Here is a 19,414-nt window from a genome sequence, read left to right on the forward strand (position 1 = left end):
TTTGTTTTGCTTTTGCTCATTCTGTAGCCCTGCTGACTGTCCTGAAATTCTCTATGCAAACCAAGCTGGCCTTAAACTCAAAAAGATTTTCCTGTCTTTGCCTCCCTGGTGCTGGGATTAAAGGCATGTACTATCACACTCAGCCTCCTTTATTGTATTCTTAAGGTGCTTTAAAGAATAAAATAATCAATTGGCTTCTGTGGGAGAGGATGTACCTAGTCCTGCAGTGACTTGAGGTGCCAGGGTCGGCCGGTACCCACAGGGGACCTCTCCCTTCTCAGAGATGAAGGGGAGTGGTGAGAGGCCATCTGAGTGGGGGACTGAGAGGAAAGAGGGGAGCTGCGATCAGGATGTAAAGTGAATAAATAAATTAATTCATGGGAAAAAATGAATAAAATAATCATTCTTAGAATCAGAAAAGATATGTTTTAAGATATCGCTTAGAAATGTTTAGGTGTGTCTACTTTACGTGTCTGAGCATTTTGCCTGCATGTATGTACATGCACTATGGGCATGCCTTGGTATGCAAAGACTCCTGAAGACAGTGTCTGGTCCCCTGGAACAAGGACCATCATAAACTATCATGTGGTATTGGCAATCAAAACCCAACCTTCTGTCAGAGCAACAAAGAAGTGCTCTAAACCGATGAGCCTCTCCAGCCCCCAGGAAAAGTTGGGGTTGTTTGTTTGTTTGCTTTTAAAGATAAAGATTTATTTATTTATTTTATGTGAGAACACTGTAGCTGTCTTTAGATACACCAGAAGAGGGCATCGGATCCCATTATAGATGATTTTGAGCCACCACGTGGTTGGTGGGAGTTGAACTCAGGACCTGTGGAAGAACAGTCAGTGATCTTAACCACTGAGCCATCTCCCCACCCCTGGAAAAGTTGTTTTTAAAGTATTTTAAATGCAAGAGAGTCTCTTAGCAATGTGATTTAAATATCCCAAGGTTCAGCACATCAGGTCATGACCTTGAACCAGAATAAACTTTCATTTTCTCCTGGTGAGAGAAGGTTCAGAACTGACACTGCAACTCTAAAGGCCAGACGTGCTTCAGGAAGGAAGGCTAGAGATGAGCAGAGCGATAAAAACACAGTCCTTCCTCTTTGTCCCCTAGGCAAAGCAAGGCACGATGGGACAGACTGGCTTGGCCTAACATGTCATGTGAGAACAAACAGGGAAGATTCTGAAAGGAGATGCACAGAGCACCAAGGGCATCCTTTTTCTGGGAATGTCACCAAAGCAGGGAATCCTTCCTTTCCTTTTCCTTACTGGGGATTGGGTGGTAACTGAGTTACAGCAGGGAACAAAAAGACCTGAGCCCTGTCCATGCAGTATCTCTCTGTCCCTGTGTCAAGCAGAAGTCAAACAATGCAAATTACTTTCTAATCATGGTTGCAGTGAGTGCTATAGACGTGGGCAATAGGACCATATATAAATGGCTGAGGCCCAAGCTAGAGGACCAGCAACAGTCAATCACACCAAGGGTCAGAAAGGGGGAAGTGTAAGCAAGGGCCTGGAGCCAGAGGGACCTGGGTTCAAGTGAAGACAAAGAAGTCAGAATGGTGGAGAACAGACAGAAGGGGGCACTGTGTGTTGGGTGTGTGTGTGTGTGTGTGTGTGTGTGTGTGTGTGTTGTGGAGGAGTTGGGGGGTAGAATGACACATAACACACTCTCTCAACTTACGGGGGGGCAGCAGAGATGTGTGTGAAAGATTTTGAATTTTGTGGGAATTGGCATGCCAACAAATAAAACAGTGACAGAGACCAGAGGAGATGTTCTGGGAGAGACAGCTTCTGACTTGGACATCTGGATGCACAGCACCCCTATTTAGCACAGTAGAAACACAACAGAGAAAACTAGGGATAGGAAGGGCAGGTGAGGAATCTGGCTTTGTCAACTTGAACTCTCAATACCTGTGACTCCTATAGCAGTCAGGTAAGCAGCTAAAATAGATTAGGGACTAAAAATAAGAAAGACTTCATAAACCCAGTGTGGTGGCAAACACCTTTAATCCCAGGAGGCAGAGGAAGGCCTACAGAGCAAGTTCCAGGACAGACAGGGCTACACGAAGAAATCCTATCAAAAACAAGACAAAACAAAACAAACAGACAAACAAAAACCAACACCAACACTCAGCGGCTGGAAAGATGATTCCCAGGTTAACAGCACGTGGTTGTTCTCTGAGAGCACCGGGGTTCAATTTCTAGCAATCATGGAACACCTCACCACCATCTTTAACTCCAGCTCCAGGGAATCTGATACCTTCTTCTGGTTTCCCCAAGTGCCAGGAATGCAAGTGGTATACAGGCATATATACAGACAAAGCACCCATACACACAAAATACTGTTTTTATAATTTTTAAAAAGTCACTCACTGGTACTCATTTGACACTTATAATCCCAGCCCAAAGGAAGAGTGGGAAGATCAGTATGAGTTAGCCTGGCCAGCCTCAGCTACACAGCAAGAATGGATTTTTAAAAATCCAGACATTCAGTGTTCATAGTAAGAGAAGTATGAATTCGAATACATTTTTTAAAGTAACCACAATAGAAACAATGTTTTCAGCAAATCTTAAAGTGATCATATGTATTTTGTGGCTGGAAGATTTACACACACAACCTAAAAGAAAATTTGGGGGATTTCTTCACTATTTTTATTTTGTGCGTATGAATTTAGCTTGAATGTATGTGCCATGTGCATGCCTGGTACCTGCAGAGGTCAGAAGAGGGTGTTGGATGCCTGGGAGCCACCATTCAGATGCTGGGAACACGACCAAGTACACCTGGAAGAGCAGCAAATGCTCTTAGCCACATCTCCAGTCCCCATAAAATGTTTCTGGAAGAGTTTAGAAGTTAAGAGGTGCTCTTCTAGAGGACCCAGATCTGATCTGAGCACACATGTCAGGCAGCTCACAACTCTAGTCCAAAGGATCAAACTGCTCTTCTGATTTCTGTGGGCTCCTACATGCTCATGGTGTGATACATTCAGGCATATACATGTACACACAAAATAAAATATATAAATCTTGAAAAATATTTTCAAAATACAAAATGAATCTTTAAATATATATATATATATATATATATATATATATATATATATATATTCTGCATATGAACCTGAAGCCTTCATCTACAACTTCCCAGAAGAAAATGGTTACCTGGGCAACAAAAGACAGGAAGAATGGTACCCACCTTTTCAGCTCTGCAACAAGCAGCGCAGTGCATGGAACCCCCAGAATCATCAGAGAGATATTGTTGATGGCGGGCTTAACAAATGCCAGGCATGTTGTAACTGCAGACAGGACACACACCACTGCCTTGAACCTGCCCCTAAGTCAGTGGAAGTAAAGAAAATCCATTAACAAAGGAAATCATGTCTGTTTGTTTGACATGCTCCCCCAACCTCATGCTGAGGGTTTGAACCCAAGGCCCTGTGTGCGCTCCCATTGCTTGTCGCTATTGGTGAGGTGCAGCCAGCACTATTTGTGCAAATTGAGAAGAGTGGTTCCCCACCCTCCCAATGCTGTGACCCTTTAATACAGTTCCTCATGTTGTGCTGACCCTCAGCCAACATTATTCCGTTGCTATTCTATAACTGTAATTTTGTTACTGTAATGAATTGTAATGTAAATATCTGATATGCAGGATATCGGATATGTGACAAGTTGAGACCACTGTTGTACACTAAGTACTGTTAGGTCCCAGATAAGCCAGATCTAAAAGCCATCCTCTCTGCATCTACGAGCTGATGGCTGGCAAATCAAAGACTTTGAAAACATTTAGCTGAGAAAATGGTTAAGCCACCATCAACCTAAGTCTCCCAGGAGGTAAAAATTTCCCTGTTTTTGTCTTTCTGTGTTTTATCAAATCTTCTGTAGGACTTGACAAACACTGTCTGTATAAGTCAGGCACAGTAGCATAGGACTATAACCCCAGAACTTGGAAGGTAAAGGCAGGAGGATTAGGAGTTCAAGACCAGTCTCAACTACTTAACATAACCGGTCTAAAAAAAATTTTTTTTCTATCAAGGGTCTGAAGCATTTTAGGGTTTGTAGGTCCTAAGTTCTTGGCTGTAGCTACTCAACTCTGCCTTTATAAAGGTAAATTCAGGGACATGCATGCCTACATACTCATAAAACTTCACAGAGGGCTGGAGAAATAGCTTAGCAGTTAAGAGCACTGACTGCTCTTCCAGAGGTCCTGAGTTCAATTCCCAACAACCACATGGTAGCTCACAACCATCTGCAATGGGATTCCCGGTGCCCTCTTCTGGTGTCTCTGAAGACAGCAACAATGTACTAGCCGGGCAGTGGTGGTGCACACCTTTAATCCCAGCACTTGGGAGGCAAAGGCAGGTGGATTTCTGAGTTAGAGGCCAGCCTGGTCTACAGAGTGAGTTCCAGGACAGCCAAGGCTATACAGAGAAACCCTGTCTCGAAAAACCATAAAAAATGTACTTACATACATTAAAGATAGATAGATAGATAGATAGATAGATGGATGGATGGATGGATAGATAGATAGATAGATAGATAGATAGATAGATAGATAGATAGATAGATAAAACTTCACAGAATCCATTTAGCCCCATGTAGTTCTACCAGGTCAATATGAATGATTTTTATGAGACATCAGAGACCATTAATAAAGAATAAACATTACTACTTTAAAAGAAAAAAAAAATTCCTGTGTAGCCAGCCTACAAAACTAAATGTTTTGTGAAAAGAAAATCAAATATTTCCTGGCAACCTGTATGTCTAGCATGAACTGGAAGTTTGTCTTGACAAGATTTTAACTTGAGATATGGCTGGCACTCTTCTACAGCCTTCAGGAAAGTGGAGCCAGCCAGAAGTGTCGACGTGATCCTGAGCACGCTTCTTCCTCTCTCCAGAGATCCTGTTTCCTGATCTATAGAGCAAGAAAGGCCCTGGCCTAGCCACTCTCAGAGGCCTTATCCACGACTTAAATTAAGGAGCACATGATTTTCCTGTACTTTCTGTTATTTGTCATTAGCAGAATTTGTTTTGGCCAAGAGCCCCAGAACAGGTCATAGTTAGGAAACGGATTGGAATGAAGTTCTATTATAAAGAACTCAAGAAGCATTGACCCTTCAAAATACAGATTTATCTTCTAAAGAGGAAAGGCATTTATCATCAAGGCACAGGAAACCATTGATCAAGCTGCCAACCTTCTGACTGGAATGAACAGGCTTTGTAACCCTGAACCAGAGGGGAACAGCCGTATGTGAAAGGAAGCAGGCAGCAAATGATCAGGAGACTCGTGTTTTCTTCCTGACAGGCCAGAACTTTTCAGCTACCGGAAGCAAGGCTGCCTGTCAGCCTGAGGACAACGCGACCAGCACCAGGCACATGGCTCTGGGGCACTGGGCAATTCTCCCTGCAAGCTCCTGATACACCAAGGCTAGCAGGGCATCTTGCTGGTCTCTTTCTGATCCCTTCGTCTTCTCTCTTTGTCACAGGACAAGCCCATGTGTTTCCTTATCCTCTCAGCGTATACCATGTCTGCACGTTGTGTTATCCTTTGGACTTCATTGTAAGTTTTTCTTTACTATAAAATATTATTCTCATATTCTCTCTCTCTCTCTCTCTCTCTCTCTCTCTCTCTCTCTCTCTCTCTCTCTCGCCCTCTCCCTCTCCCTCTCACTCTCTCTCTCTCTCTCTCCCCCTCTCCCTCTCCCTCTCCCCCCCTCTCTCTCACACACACACACACACACTCACACACACACACACACACACACATACACACACACACACACCCTTCAATTGGAAACAACCAGAGGTTTGAAGGCTAGAGATATAGCTGAGTTAGCATGGTGTTTCTCTAGCGTGCACAAAGCCCTAGGGTCCACCCCTTACACCTCAAAAACTGGGTGTGGTTGTGCACATTTGTGATCCTAGTCCATGAAAGGAGGAAGCAGGAGGATTAGAAGGTCAAAGCCTAGAGAAGGGCTGGAGAGATGGCTCGGCAGTTAAGAGCACTGACTACTCTTCCAGAGGTCCTGAGTTCAATTCCAAGCAACCACATGGTGGCTCACAACCATCTGTAATGAGATCTGATGACCTCTTCTGGTGCGTCTGAACACAGCCACAATGTACTCATTATAAATAAGATAAATAAATCTTAAAGTATTCACCAAATATGACAATTAAAAAAAAAAAAGGTTAAAGCCATCCTTAGCTGGCTAGCTTGGAGTCAGCCTGGGACATATGAGACTTTATTTAAAAGATGGAGGGGGAGAGAAGAAAATAATATTTCAAGGTATACCCCTACTCAGTGGGATGGGAGCTTCAAGCACAGGTTACAAAGAGGAATACAGTAATTAAAAGCACAGATGTCTCAGATAGAACTGAACCACTAACACCCAAGACATTCTTGAGAGCAGAACAGTGCTTAATACAGAGCCCAGACATAGAAAGTGCCAATAAGAAAAAATACTATGTTAATAATATCACTATTGTTGAGCAATAATCTGAGCGTTTGGGAGGCTGAAGCAGGAGGATTGCTTTGAGTTGAGGCCAACTAGACTCAGAGTGTGACCATGTCGCAAAATGAAACAGAAACAAGCAAACAAGACAGAAAAAAAAAAATGTTACTGTTAATGATATCTTCTGAAGGAGAGCAGGCTGGACAGCCATTGTAATTCCCCTGAGGCTCCATAAAATACTGCCAAAATAGTTTAAAGGCACATGCTTTAGGAGACAGTGGCAGACACCTCCCCACACTGGGTCCAGAGGGAGTGGAGGAATGTGCTGGACAACGAGGACATCCTGTGCACGCACACAATTTTGCAACCATTCGAAGTAAACAAAGGTCACGCGGCCAGCAGAAAGCCAGCCAGCCCAGCATACTCGAGCAAGAGTCACCAGAGGCCCTAGGTATTAGAGAGCCAGAAATTTCCAGAATTGATAGTGCATGTTCTAAGTATGATGACTGGTGGTCCCTACAGCCCACAGAGCCTCGTGTGAGAGCTCACAGTGACTGAACTGTTAGTGCCCCCTTCTTCTGTATTCCCCAAACACAAATTTAGCAACCCAACTTCCTGACCATTAATAATAAAGAAGCTGTTAGTGTCACCATTATCTGACCCTTAAAGAGGAGGTTTTCATTCTTAAGTGACCCTGGTTTTTATATTTAGTATTTGATAATGTCATCTTTACTCCTGTAAAGTGAGACGGATTTTATGGATGACAAAACCATGTCCAGAAACTCTGCGATGTTCCTTTAGATGGTTAGGACTCACTAGTTTCGACCATCAGAAAGCAAACATAGCTACTTAAAGCAGCCAGCCCTTGTTATCCCTGATGCTACAGCACTTGGCCTGAGAAGGGCCTCAGAGAGCTCGCCCAGTGAACAATGAGGCCCAGACAGTTTAAGCTTCTAGCCTTCCATTGCTAAGACAGGAAGGGCCTAGCCTACTTCCTGGCCACTCAAGATAATAAAAATGAAGTGGGCTCCAAAATGAAGGCTGGTTGTAGGTTTTGTAAAAAATGAATTGTAACAGTACATGTGAGGGCTATTTGGGAAGCATATTCCATTAGCCTATAATAAATTCCCCCTCCCCCCCTTTTTTTTTGCTTACTTTGTCTGAAAATAAAAAATACCTAAAATTTTGAATACTTGAATGTATATTCTGAAGAGTTCTAGGACTTCAAAGTAAAATGAAATTGTGTTTTTCCTAACCTATCATATTGGTGTGATGAACACTAACCTTCTATAGATAATGTTATCATTTGTGCTGTTTGGTTTCTGTCAACTAGACTCATTTGAGGAGAACCTTAGTTGAGAAGGTAATCCCATCCAATTGTTCAGTAATACATCTTTGGAGGCATTTTCTTGATTAATCATTGATGGAGAGGTGGGCCCAGCCCACTCTGGGATGCTGGTCAGGGGATACTGGGAGGTGTAAGGTAGGTAGTTGGAGCAGGTCAATAAGCAGCATTTTACCACAGTCTCTGTTCTAGCCTGGAATTCCTGCTCTGACTTTCTTTCGTGATGGAATACAAACATAAGCTAAAATAAACCCTTCCCCCACCCAACCCCCAAGTTGCTTTTGGTCATGGTGTTTATCACAGCACCAGAAACCTAATTAGGACATCTTGTAAATGTATTTCCAGATTTCTGTTTTATAGTAGCTTCTAGCACTTACTAAGTCCTCATTCTCTATATAGAGAAGCAAGGTTCTATATATACCTTTTAATTTCATCTTCTCTTAAAAAAAATGTTTTGTTTTGTTTTGTTTTTTGTTTTTTTGTTTTTTTGCAGTGCTAGAACTTGAACACAAACCATGCTACACAAGGGCTCTGTAATAAACTATACTCACACCCATCTCTCACTTTTCTCTGAGTGTGTGTGCGTGTGTGCACTCTCAGACACCACACACACACAAGTTTGTGCACGCATGTCCCTGTGCCTGTGATCTGTGTATAAACTATGTATCCCCTTGCTTTGAGCGCTGGTAAAAATTCTGAAGGCTGGCCTGCTGAACAGCCACCTACAGTAATCCTAAGAAACCGCCATGAATGCCTGACATTCTTGCCTCCAGTCACTGGGAGGCTGAAGATGGGCAGATGAGGATGAGTCCCTTGCCTGTTCTTCCCTGCTGTGTATTGTTCAAGTTCTCCCTTGCTTTGTCCATGTATCTCAGAAACCCAAAGCAGAGCTGTTCACTGTGTGCCACAGGAAACCATGAGAGCTGAGGGACAGCACTCACCATGTTGCTCAGCATGGTGCCCAGTGTGTACCTCGGGGGAGTTCACAGATCAGGAACTAGCAAGCCAAGTCATCCAGGTCCTAACCACCAATAGCAGGAAACTAACCCCATCTCCAGTCAGGAGACAGGACATGTGGTTCTCAGCCTCCAAATGACTCTCCCCACACCCAGGGCTCAGTGTTCACTCACGTGTCACAAGCTCCCTAGGGCAACACTTCACAGGGCTGTGATGGACAGTCCCATGTATGTCCTCGACATTGCAGTTCATGCTGTTTTCATTATTAAGTTGATAGGTTTCAATCACCAACATCAACACTCCACGTCTTTTTCTCCTGTTTAAATATTCCCCACACTGAGCAGTGGTGGTACATGCCTTTAATCCCAGCACTTGGGAGGCAGAGGCAGGCGGATTTCTGAGTTTGAGGCCAGCCTGGTCTACAGAGTGAGTTCCAGGACAGCCAGGGCCACACAGAGAAACCCTGTCTCGAAAACAACAACAACAACAACAAAAAAAAAAAAAAAAAAAAACAAATAAAAAGTTTGATTAAGCATTCCCCACTTCTACTCTGTGAAATGAGGAAAGAAAAATGGTGTCTATAAATAATAAAATAAAAACTGCTTCTTGGAATCTCAGCCCAGGACTACTGGGATGCCACAAATAGAGAAAATCCTGATTCTCATTTCTTCAATTTCTTACTCAGATCCCAACCAAGATCTGAAAGAGGAGTTCTTAGGAAAAGTGGCTCCTTGGTGCAGTAACTAACACGCACCAGAATGTGTAAGGAGCTGATGAAGTTCTGAGTATATGTATATTGATGACATAGCATGGTCAAGATAAGGACCACAGTGCCTCAGACTCATAGGAATAGCAAAGCCTTCCCATGGTCTGTGTGTGGATGCTGACAGTATGTGCGGAGAATGTCCACAGAGGCTTCCTCCTCTCTATAATTACAGCCTGAGACTGATCCTGTACAAGGACCTCCTGCCAAGATTAACTAAACCTGTCTCCTGCTTCAGCTGTATACAGTAACCCTACCTCCTGCTGCATCTGTATACAGTAACCCTGCCTCCTGCTGCATCTTTATACAGTAACCCTGCCTCCTGCTGCATCTGTATACAGTAACCCTGTCTTCTGCTTCATCTGTATACAGTAACCCTGTCTCCTGCTTCAGCTGTATACAGTAACCCTGCCTCCTGCTGCATCTGTACACAGTAACCCTGCCTCCTGCTTCAGCTGTATACAGTAACCCTGTCTTCTGCTGCATCTGTACACAGTAACCCTGCCTCCTGCTGCATCTGTACACAGTAACCCTGCCTCCTGCTTCAGCTGTATACAGTAACCCTGCCTCCTGCTGCATCTGTATACAGTAACCCTGCCTCCTGCTTCAGCTGTATACAGTAACCCTGCCTCCTGCTGCATCTGTATACAGTAACCCTGCCTCCTGCTTCAGCTGTATACAATATCTATCTTCTGCTTCAGCTATACATAGTAACCCTGCCTCCTGCATTAGCTGTATACAATATGCCTGTCTCCTGCTTCATTTAGCTGTATACAGTAGTCCTGCCTCCTGCTTCAGCTGTATACAGTAACCCTGACTCATCTACTCAGATGTATACAAGAAAGGCACTGAATTTCCAAATTGCCAATGCTATTGGTGTATTTCCATCAGACCCGTGGCCACTGGATTCCAGATTTTCTGTCTGTGTGTCTATCATTTCTTTACACCATTATTACACCCATTAGATCAACCCCTAAGCCTTGCAGAGTGCAAGCAACGCCAGAGGCAACTGACAGGGCAGCCCAGGAGCTAGTGGGCAAAGTTGAAAGTCATCACCTGTAAAACCACCTCGTGACCTTGCCTTATGCCCTAGGTCCCTAACCATGCACTTAGGTGGCTTTTCCTGAGATGATCCAAATTTTACTCTGCAGTTTCCATATCAACCTGAACACATTGCAAAGCACAGTTCTGGGGCTGAACATGTTAGTTAACTGACAAAGCATGTGTAAGGACCTGAGTTCAATTCCCAGTAACAGACAGACAGAGACAGAAAGAAGGCAAGAAAGAAAGAAGGAATGGGGAGATCTTAGAGCATACTTTTCTCTCTCTCTCTCTCTCTCTCTCTCTTTTTTTTTAAGATTTATTTTATATATGTGAGTACACTGCCACTGCCTTCTGACACTCCCGAAGAGGGTATCAGATCCCATTACAGATGGCTGTGAGCCACCATGTGGTTGCTGGGAATTGAACTCAGGACCTCTGGAAGAGCAGCCGGTGTTCTTAACCACTGAGCCATCTCTCCAGCCCTACTTTTCTCTTTTAATTAGAAGGTGAAATAAAGGTCTACTAATTTGCTTTCTCTTCTTCTTTTTTTTATAAATAACATAAATTTCTTGAGGCTAATTCTAAATCTAGATGATACTCAAAAATAATGCTATTCAAGTACTATGTTGAAGGATAAAGATTAATTCACTTAAGAGTATTTTCTCTCTATCCCAATTAAAGTTTAATTTTTCATATTAAAATTAACAGTGCTCCTTGTATTTAAATAACATCAACTAGTTTAGAGTAATTATAAGCATAGATATCTCTGGGCCTGGCATTCCAGCCCTCAGGAGACTCTGTGGGTTCAAAGCTAGCTTCGTCCACAAAGTGAGTTCCAGGCCAGCCAAGACCCTGTCTGAGGGTCAGGGGTTGGGGGAGCTAATGGCAGCCAATGGTTGCTGTCCCCAGAGTACCAGAATGTTTGTACATATATGAAAACACATATTGAGTAAATCAGGCATAATGGTACATGCTTGTAAGTCACACACATTTAGGAAGAAGAGGCAGAAAGATTCTGTTCAAGTCTCAGCTCAGCCACCTATTGAGTTCTAGTCTAGCCAGGATTGCATGAGACCCTGATTCAAAACCAAACAAAACCAAACCAGGAGGGTGGGAGAGATGCTCAGTGGTTGGCCACAAGTGCATATTGCTCTTTAAAAGGATACAAATTCAGTACCCAGCACCCACATCAGGAAGTTCACAATCACCTGGAACTCCAGTTCCAGGGAAGCTGACATCTCCTCATGGACTCCATGCACAATTGCATGCACGCATGCACATTCCCACACGCAAACATACACATAATTAAAAATAATGCAATTATTTTTAAAAAGGACAGTATCTGTCTGCTCTTCCTACCCAGTTCAATTCACAGCACTCACGTGGCAGCTCACAGGCATCTGAAACTCCAGTTCCAGAGGCTCAAACGCCCTCTTCTGGCCTGTGAGGGCAAGGCATGCTCATGGTACACAGAATTACACATAGGCAAAACACCCATACACATAAAATAAAAATAATACAACTTTAATTTTTTTAAATAATAATAAATATATGTTCGTTTTATATGTGTATATAAATATGTGTGTTTGTAATCTACTTGATGGATTCTAAAAGTAGTATATCATATACACATACACACAATTGTATCATGTGTTTTCTATAGCCAGTATTTTCCACAAATATCCTTCCCATTCAAGCTTCAAAAAACAATCAAATTTTTTCTATATTTACTTTATCTTTTTTTTTTTTTTTTTTTGGTTTTTCGAGACAGGGTTTCTCTGTGTAGCCCTGGCTGTCCTGGAACTCACTCGGTAGACCAGGCTGGCCTCGAACTCAGAAATCCGCCTGCCTCTGCCTCCCAAGTGCTGGGATTAAAGGCGTGGGCCACCACCGCCCGGCATATTTACTTTATCTTTAATTACATATATGGGTGTATGTGCAGGAGTGCAGGTGCTCACGGAGGCCAGAGGTGTTGGAGCCCCTAGGGCTGGAGTTATAGGCGATTGTGAACAGCCTGACATGGACTGGCCTGCACTGGACGACATAAGCTAGCAGGAAACCAAAGGACTTTGAAATACCATCCAAAAATGTCTCTCCCATTGGAAGTGTTTTCACACAAATCAGATCTCTGAGTTTTTGTCCCTACCATAAGTTCTTCACCAGACATTTCTTCGTTTATCTGTCAGCTCAGCTGTCCTGTCAGATTATTAAACTGGCAGACAGTGAGCTAGTGTATGAGGAGCTCGTCACCCGCTGAGCTCACTCGGGCAGTAATTTGCTCGATGAGTGTGTTATACTGACAACCACATCTAGCAAAAGTCTTTAGCATAAGCTTACCTGTCATTCCGAAAGATCTTCGGTAAATACCTCCTGGGAAACCACATGGCCAAAGCACACATCAGAACCCAAAGGATGGCAAGTTCATCAAGCATCTGACCCAGGAAACTAAGAGTTGCATGGAAGTAGACAGACCCAATTCCTAGAAGTAATCACAATCAATAAAGATTAATGCAGAACAGACTCAGTGCTTCAGGATAGCCCTCCCTAGGAAGAGCTATCAGAATCACCAGATCACTCTCAAGAAAGAAAAAGAAAGGAAGGAAAGAAGAAAAGAAAGAAGGAGAGGGAGAGGGGGGCAGCAGACAGACAGACTCACAGGGTTCAGGCATGCAGACCTAGAGACTAGAAAGAGGGTTTCAAGTTGGGCTCAAACGTCAACACATCTCCACAGTAAGAATTCCACAGCCAAGCACACTCTGTTTCCATCCCCTGAACCTTCACGATAACAGGCAGTAAATAAAACTCAACACTATCTCTCTGTTAAGAATTCCCAAACCGCCGGGGAGGAAATGGAAATCACACAAGTATTTCACAGAACAATGAGGGGACCAAACGTCTAAATATTTTTCTTTAAGTCCTCTGGAGCCACATCTCATCAGACTTCAATTGTTTCAGAGGTTCTTCAGAAGTTCTCAGAAAACCTCGCTGACACTGGCACACTACCAGCGACTGCCCCGCAGATGCTGAGATATGTGATAGTTACAGGCTGCCTTGTTATCAAGCCGGCACTCAAGAGTTCTTTTGGCATCAGGGGATCAATGGCTAAGACGTCAGAGTGACTTTGGTTTACAAAACATTATGTTCAAAAGGGACAGGAAACATGTGGGGTCCCACTTCCTCCCTTTCAGTCCTGTTCCCACATGACTCCACTTACCCACTACAACTAGGAGAGTCCATATTAAGTAGATGCCACTGTTGAAGCACATTGCATACTGGCGGAACAAGCACATGCAGATGGGCGGTAAAATGAAAAACAAGACGTTGCTGATCTGGAGGGGAGTGAAACATGAAAAGATGAGTATTAAGTAAAAGCATAAAGAAGTAAAGATGCTTGTCCCAGGTGTGTCCTTTGCAAACCAGGATGAATGTGGCCATGCATCTCGCGCGCACTTTTAAAATTGCAGACACACAGAGCAAGCACGGAGCAGGGGAGGAAGGATGGCACGGATAACACTGGGACTTAGAACATGTGAAAGAACATGAACAAATGGGCTCCTTGCTGCCGACTGTAAACAACACCATCAAGGCTAGAGGTGTAGCTCGGTAATAGAGCCCTGATATAGCATCAAACCCTGGGGTCAGTCCACAGGGGAAGGGGAAGGGGGTGGAAACTTACATGAATACTTGGATTTATGAAAATTTCCTAAACTCCTCTTCTGAATCAACAACTATTGCTTTCCACACAAAGGAAGTGCTTTTGCTACCCTGTCAGTTTTCTTATCCTAATCAAAACCTATTTTTAACCAGGCAGTGGTGGCGCATGCCTTTAATCACTCCACTTGGGAGGCAGAGGCAGGTGGATTTCTGAGTTCAAGGCCAGCCTGGTCTACAGAGTGAGTACCAGGACAGCCAGGGCTATACAGAGAAACCCTGTCTTGAAAACAAAACAAAAACAAAACCTATTTTTATAAGAAAATCAAGTTTGTACCCCTCTTTCCAGGATTAAAATATGATCATTTTGCCAGGCAGGGTGATGCAGGCTAGTGATACCAACACTCAGACTGAGGCAGGAGGATCAGGAGTTCATATAGATTCAACCACATAATCATGAGCCAGGGCAACATGAAACTCTGCCACTACCCCCACCAGACCCCCATGTTCCAAAAACAAAAGAAAATTTTGTATTTTAACTTGCAAATTTCACTTGTACTTAAACCTATTATATCTCCAAGAAACACTCAACTCTTTAAAAAATTCAATAATGTTTTATCTAATAATCTGAATATGTAATCACTATTAAAATATTATTAGCCTAGGAAAATAGCTTGTGCCTATATCCCAACTTCTTGAGACGCTGGGACTAAAGAACTGTGAATTTGATTAGTTATATTTAGGCAACAAAAAATAAATGAATAAATAAATAAATAAATAAACCATGGGATAGAGAGATCGCTAAGCAATTAAGAGCACAGGCTACTTTTCCAGACCTGGGTTTGATTCCCAGAACCCATGTTAAGGTTCACAACTTTAACTCCAGTTCCAGGAGATCAGATGCCCTCTTCTGGCCTACACAGGCAATGTTCATATGCAGTGCACAGCCATACATGCAGGCAAAACACCCATACATATAAAATACAAAATAAATATAGCCAGGCGGTGGTGGAGCATGCCTTTAATCTCAGCACTTGGGAGGCAGAGGCAGGCGGATTTCTGAGTTCGAGGCCAGTCTGGTCTACCAAGTGAGTTCCAGGACAGCCAGAGCTACACAGAGAAACCCTGTCTCGAAAAACCAAATAAATAAATAAATATAAAATAGCCATAAATCAATGAAAGCAAAAAATCAAATATTTAAAATAAAATATTTTATTATATTTGAATATAAAAATATATTTAATATAAAATATTTTACAATATTTTTATTTTTATCATGAAATATTATACATTCTTTGGTTCACAGTAAGCCTTTTGAACCCCATGTGAATTTCACACATATAGAAAGTCTCGGTTTTTAGCCACATTTCCTGTGTTCAGAAGCCACACTGTAAAGCACAGTTCTACCTCACTCTAAGTTTTAAGAGCTGGGACTATATCTCAGTGGTACGATGCTTGTCTGGCTTTTGTGAGGCCCTGACTTCAATCAACAGAATCACCACAAAAAGTAAAATTAAATAAATAAATAAATAAATAAATAAATAAATAAATAAGAAGGAAGAGGGGTAGCTGGAGGGTGGAAAGACAGACAGAAAGGACAGGAGGCAGCAGCAAAGGGACCATGCCCTCCTCAGATGACAAATCTGCTGGCTCCTCATCTTGCATTTCCAGAACTATCAGAACCTTCTGATATCATAACTATCTGGGTTTAAGGTTATTTGTTATAGGAGCAGAGGCAGAGCTGGCACCAGGTGGTTTGGTGATTTTCCGTTCAATAGTGGGCTTTCGAGGCACTTCTTTCTCTTTTGTTTTACACCCCTACCAACAGTGTACAAGGGTTCTAATCCTTGCCCAAATGTATTATATTCTATTGCTTGTCTTTAAAGTAAGGCCATCCTAGAAGGTATGCAATGGTAGGGACATGCAGCTCTCCAAGCGTCATCTCCAGTTGCTGAATGAGGAGCTCTTGGTCCAGGCCTGTGTGCGCAGAATGTAAACCCCTAAGTCTAAGTGGGCTTTAACACTGGGGGGTGAGGTGAGAGGCACATAAAGCCTCTGAAAAACAAAACAAGTGACTCAGCAGCTAAGAATACATGTTGCTCCTGTGTAGAACAGGTTTGCAGCACCCACATCAGGGGCCTCTTGCAGCTGCCTACAACTCCAGCTCCAAATTATACCATGCCTCTAACCTCAGGAGGCCACACGCACATGCACACACACTTTAAAATAATAAAAAGAAGGCTAGAGAGATGGCTTAGGGGTTAAGAGCACTTGCTGCTTTTACAGAGAGAGAATCTCTGTTCCGTTCCCAGCAACCACATGACAGTTCCCAGTTATCACTCCTGCTCCAGGTGATCCAACACCCTCTTCTGGATACCTCAAGCACTAGACACACATGTGGTGCACTTATACACATGGAGTCAAAACACTCATACACATGATATAAAACAAATAAATCAATAATAATAATAATAATAATAATAATAATAATAATAATAATAAATATTTTAAAAATAAAAAGAGCCAGGCATGGTTGCTCCTGGAGGTGAGGAAGGAGGGTCACAAGTTCAAGGCCTTCCTAGGCTACACCTTGATTTAACAGCCAGTCTGGACAACTTAGTGAGACCCTGTCTCAAAATTTAAAAAAATCAAAAGATCGAGTCTGGCAAGATGCTCCATGGATAAAGGCACTTGCTACTAAGCCTGACAATCAGGATTCAATTCCTGGGGCCCATCAGGCAGAAGGGAAGAACCAACTCCCTTAAGTTGTCCTCTGATTTCTACAGTAGGCAAGCACCCACACACATACACACTCACTAAATAAATGAAGCAAATGAAAAAACAAATAAATAAATAAATAAATAAATAAATAAATAAATAAGAGGGCTGGGGCTATAGCTTAATGATAAAACACTCCTTCAGCAGGTGTGGGTCCCCGAGATCAATCCTTAGCACTGTCAGAAAAGTTCAGGGATGAGTAGACAGGGTAAGGGTCTTAGTGTTTCTTTTGCTGTGATAAAGACCATGACCAAAGCAACTTGGGGAGGAAAGGCTTTATTTCCTCTGAGACTTCCAAGAAATTGTCCATCACTGAAGTCAGGGTATGAACACAAGAGGAGAGGAGCTGATACAGAGGCCATGGAAGAAGAGTCTGCTCACTGGCATGTTCCGCCATTACTTGCTTTCTTATAGCACCCAGGATCACCAGCCCAAGGGGTGGGTTCCACCCACAATCACTAGCCCAAGGGGTAGGTCCTACCCACAATGGGCTGGGCACTCCCACAGCAATCACTAATTAAGGAAATGAACTACAGATTTGCCTACAAGCCAATCTCACAGGAATATTTTCCCAATTGAGAGTCCCACTTCTTTGGAAAGGGAAGAAATAAGAGAATAATCAAATGGTAGAACAGAATCTTGATGTGTGAATCGAATGTTCTCAGAGTGAATAAATGTTCTCAGAGGATGGAAACAGACGATGTGCCTGGCTTGGAAACAGACCCATCCTCGATTGATTATAAGAAGTGGTTGAGGGGTGGAGGAGATGGTGCAGTAGTTAAGAGCATTGGATGTGCTTCCAGAAGACCTGGAGTTCAATTCCCAACGGACTGCTCGAAACCATCTGAAGTTCCACCTCCAAGGGATCTAACACCTTCTCTGACGTCCATAAGCACAAGGCACGCATATAGTGCACAGATACCGTGCAGGCAAAATACCTATACACATAATTTTTTATGTATAAAAAATCACTTTAAAAAACCATTAAGTTTTAAAAAGAAAAGAAGCAAGCGAGAGCCAGGGCTATAGCTCAATGGTATAGCACTTGCTTTGTATGCATAGGACCACGGACTCAGTCCCCAGCACCTGAAAAAAAAAAAAAAAAAGACTGAGGTGCCAGGACAAGGGCTTACCTGTTGCATACACACAAATTTCTGTTCCTGCTATGAGCACAGCCATTTAAAGAGCCAGTGGCCCTTCTAGGCTGGAAAGTCTTCAAAGTCTTCACTTGCTCTAAGGGGATATGAAGACCCATAAAGACTCCAAAGCAGCAATTACCCAGAGCCAGGCAGCCAGCAGGCTCTTCCCACTGCCCCACCCAGGGTTCACCTCCAACTGGGCCATTCACATAAGATACCTAGGAACTGTGGATGCCATCACACTGTGCTCGAATGTCCATCCCATGATTTAAACTTGAGTTTCATTTGGTAGGGAGAAGTAGATGGGGGGATGCTGAAAAGGGAACAAGGAAAGAAAAGAAATAGAAAAATGAACTGTACCTTAATCATTCTCCCTCGTGTTCATGGGCAAGCACTCCCTCTAAGGAACATGCTAAGAGTTAAAAACTCCTTTCTCCCCTTTTCCCCAGAGCTAAACCCTACTCTGGATGCAAATCCTCTATCTTTTCATCTTAGTACACAAGGATTCAGCTCACTGCTGTACACTGCTGCAGATAGCAGGAGGGGGTTTTGTTTGTTTGTTTGGTTGGTTGGTTTTTAGTTATTTTTCAGGGGAAAGAAAACCAACTTAGAGTCTCCATTAGAATGCTGGGAAATATAATGTACTTGGGGGTGTGCTTGCCTGTTTGTGGTAGGGTCTCGGGTAGCTCAGGCTGGCCTTGAACTCACTAGGCAGCCAAGGATGACCTTAAACTCCCACTTTCACCTACCAAGCACTGCAGTTACAGGTACGTTACAACATGCCCAGCTCTATCATGCATTTTAACCTTTACTCCGGTGTATCTTTGGAGACTGAATGCCTATTAATATCCCTTGCTTCTGCCAAGTGCAACTATGACTGCAAGCTGTCCATTACATGGCTCTGTAGATTCATATCACTACAGACAAGGAACACTCCTGACACATATAAATGTGTTCATGTGATATCTTATCCATGAAGGCGTGAGTTCATTTACTACACCTGTATTATTATTTATTATTTTATTTGTTAAGCTTTTAAGAAGAGTCTCATACTATAGTTGTAGCCTGGGCTAGTCTCAAACCATAGCAATCTCCTGTTTCAGCCTTTTAAATGCTGGGATTAAAGGCATTTCCCATAATTCCACTTTATTTTTTAAGTTCACATATAAATGCCATTCCAAGCTCTATTTTGATATTTGCTCAAAACTAACACTAAAATCACATCTTTTAAACTTCTGAACAGCCTCTCTGACAAGGTTTGCTGGTTACAACTATTCCATTTA

The 19,414-nt window shown here is 42.8% G+C and overlaps 1 protein-coding gene across 5 annotated transcripts in view; it reads right to left on the bottom strand.

Annotated features, from left to right (window-relative positions):
- Acer2 (alkaline ceramidase 2) overlaps positions 1–19,414 on the bottom strand; it is a 41,229-nt gene that overhangs the window by 16,226 nt on the left and 5,589 nt on the right. For 3 of the 5 annotated variants that reach the window (XM_034504075.2, XM_076934691.1, XM_076934693.1), the window contains 3 exons: positions 13,778–13,892; positions 12,901–13,042; positions 3,202–3,339 (listed from right to left, as the gene is read on the bottom strand). In XM_034504075.2, coding sequence (XP_034359966.1) covers positions 3,202–3,339; positions 12,901–13,042; positions 13,778–13,892 — 395 coding nt within the window. Of the gene's footprint in view, positions 1–3,201; positions 3,340–12,900; positions 13,043–13,777; positions 13,893–18,349; positions 18,445–19,414 lie in introns of all 5 variants that reach the window. The other 2 variants (XM_076934692.1, XM_076934690.1) reach the window with 2 other exon arrangements.

The sequence above is a fragment of the Arvicanthis niloticus genome, chromosome 5 (assembly GCF_011762505.2).
Source record: "Arvicanthis niloticus isolate mArvNil1 chromosome 5, mArvNil1.pat.X, whole genome shotgun sequence".
NCBI classification, from domain to species: domain Eukaryota; kingdom Metazoa; phylum Chordata; class Mammalia; order Rodentia; family Muridae; genus Arvicanthis; species Arvicanthis niloticus.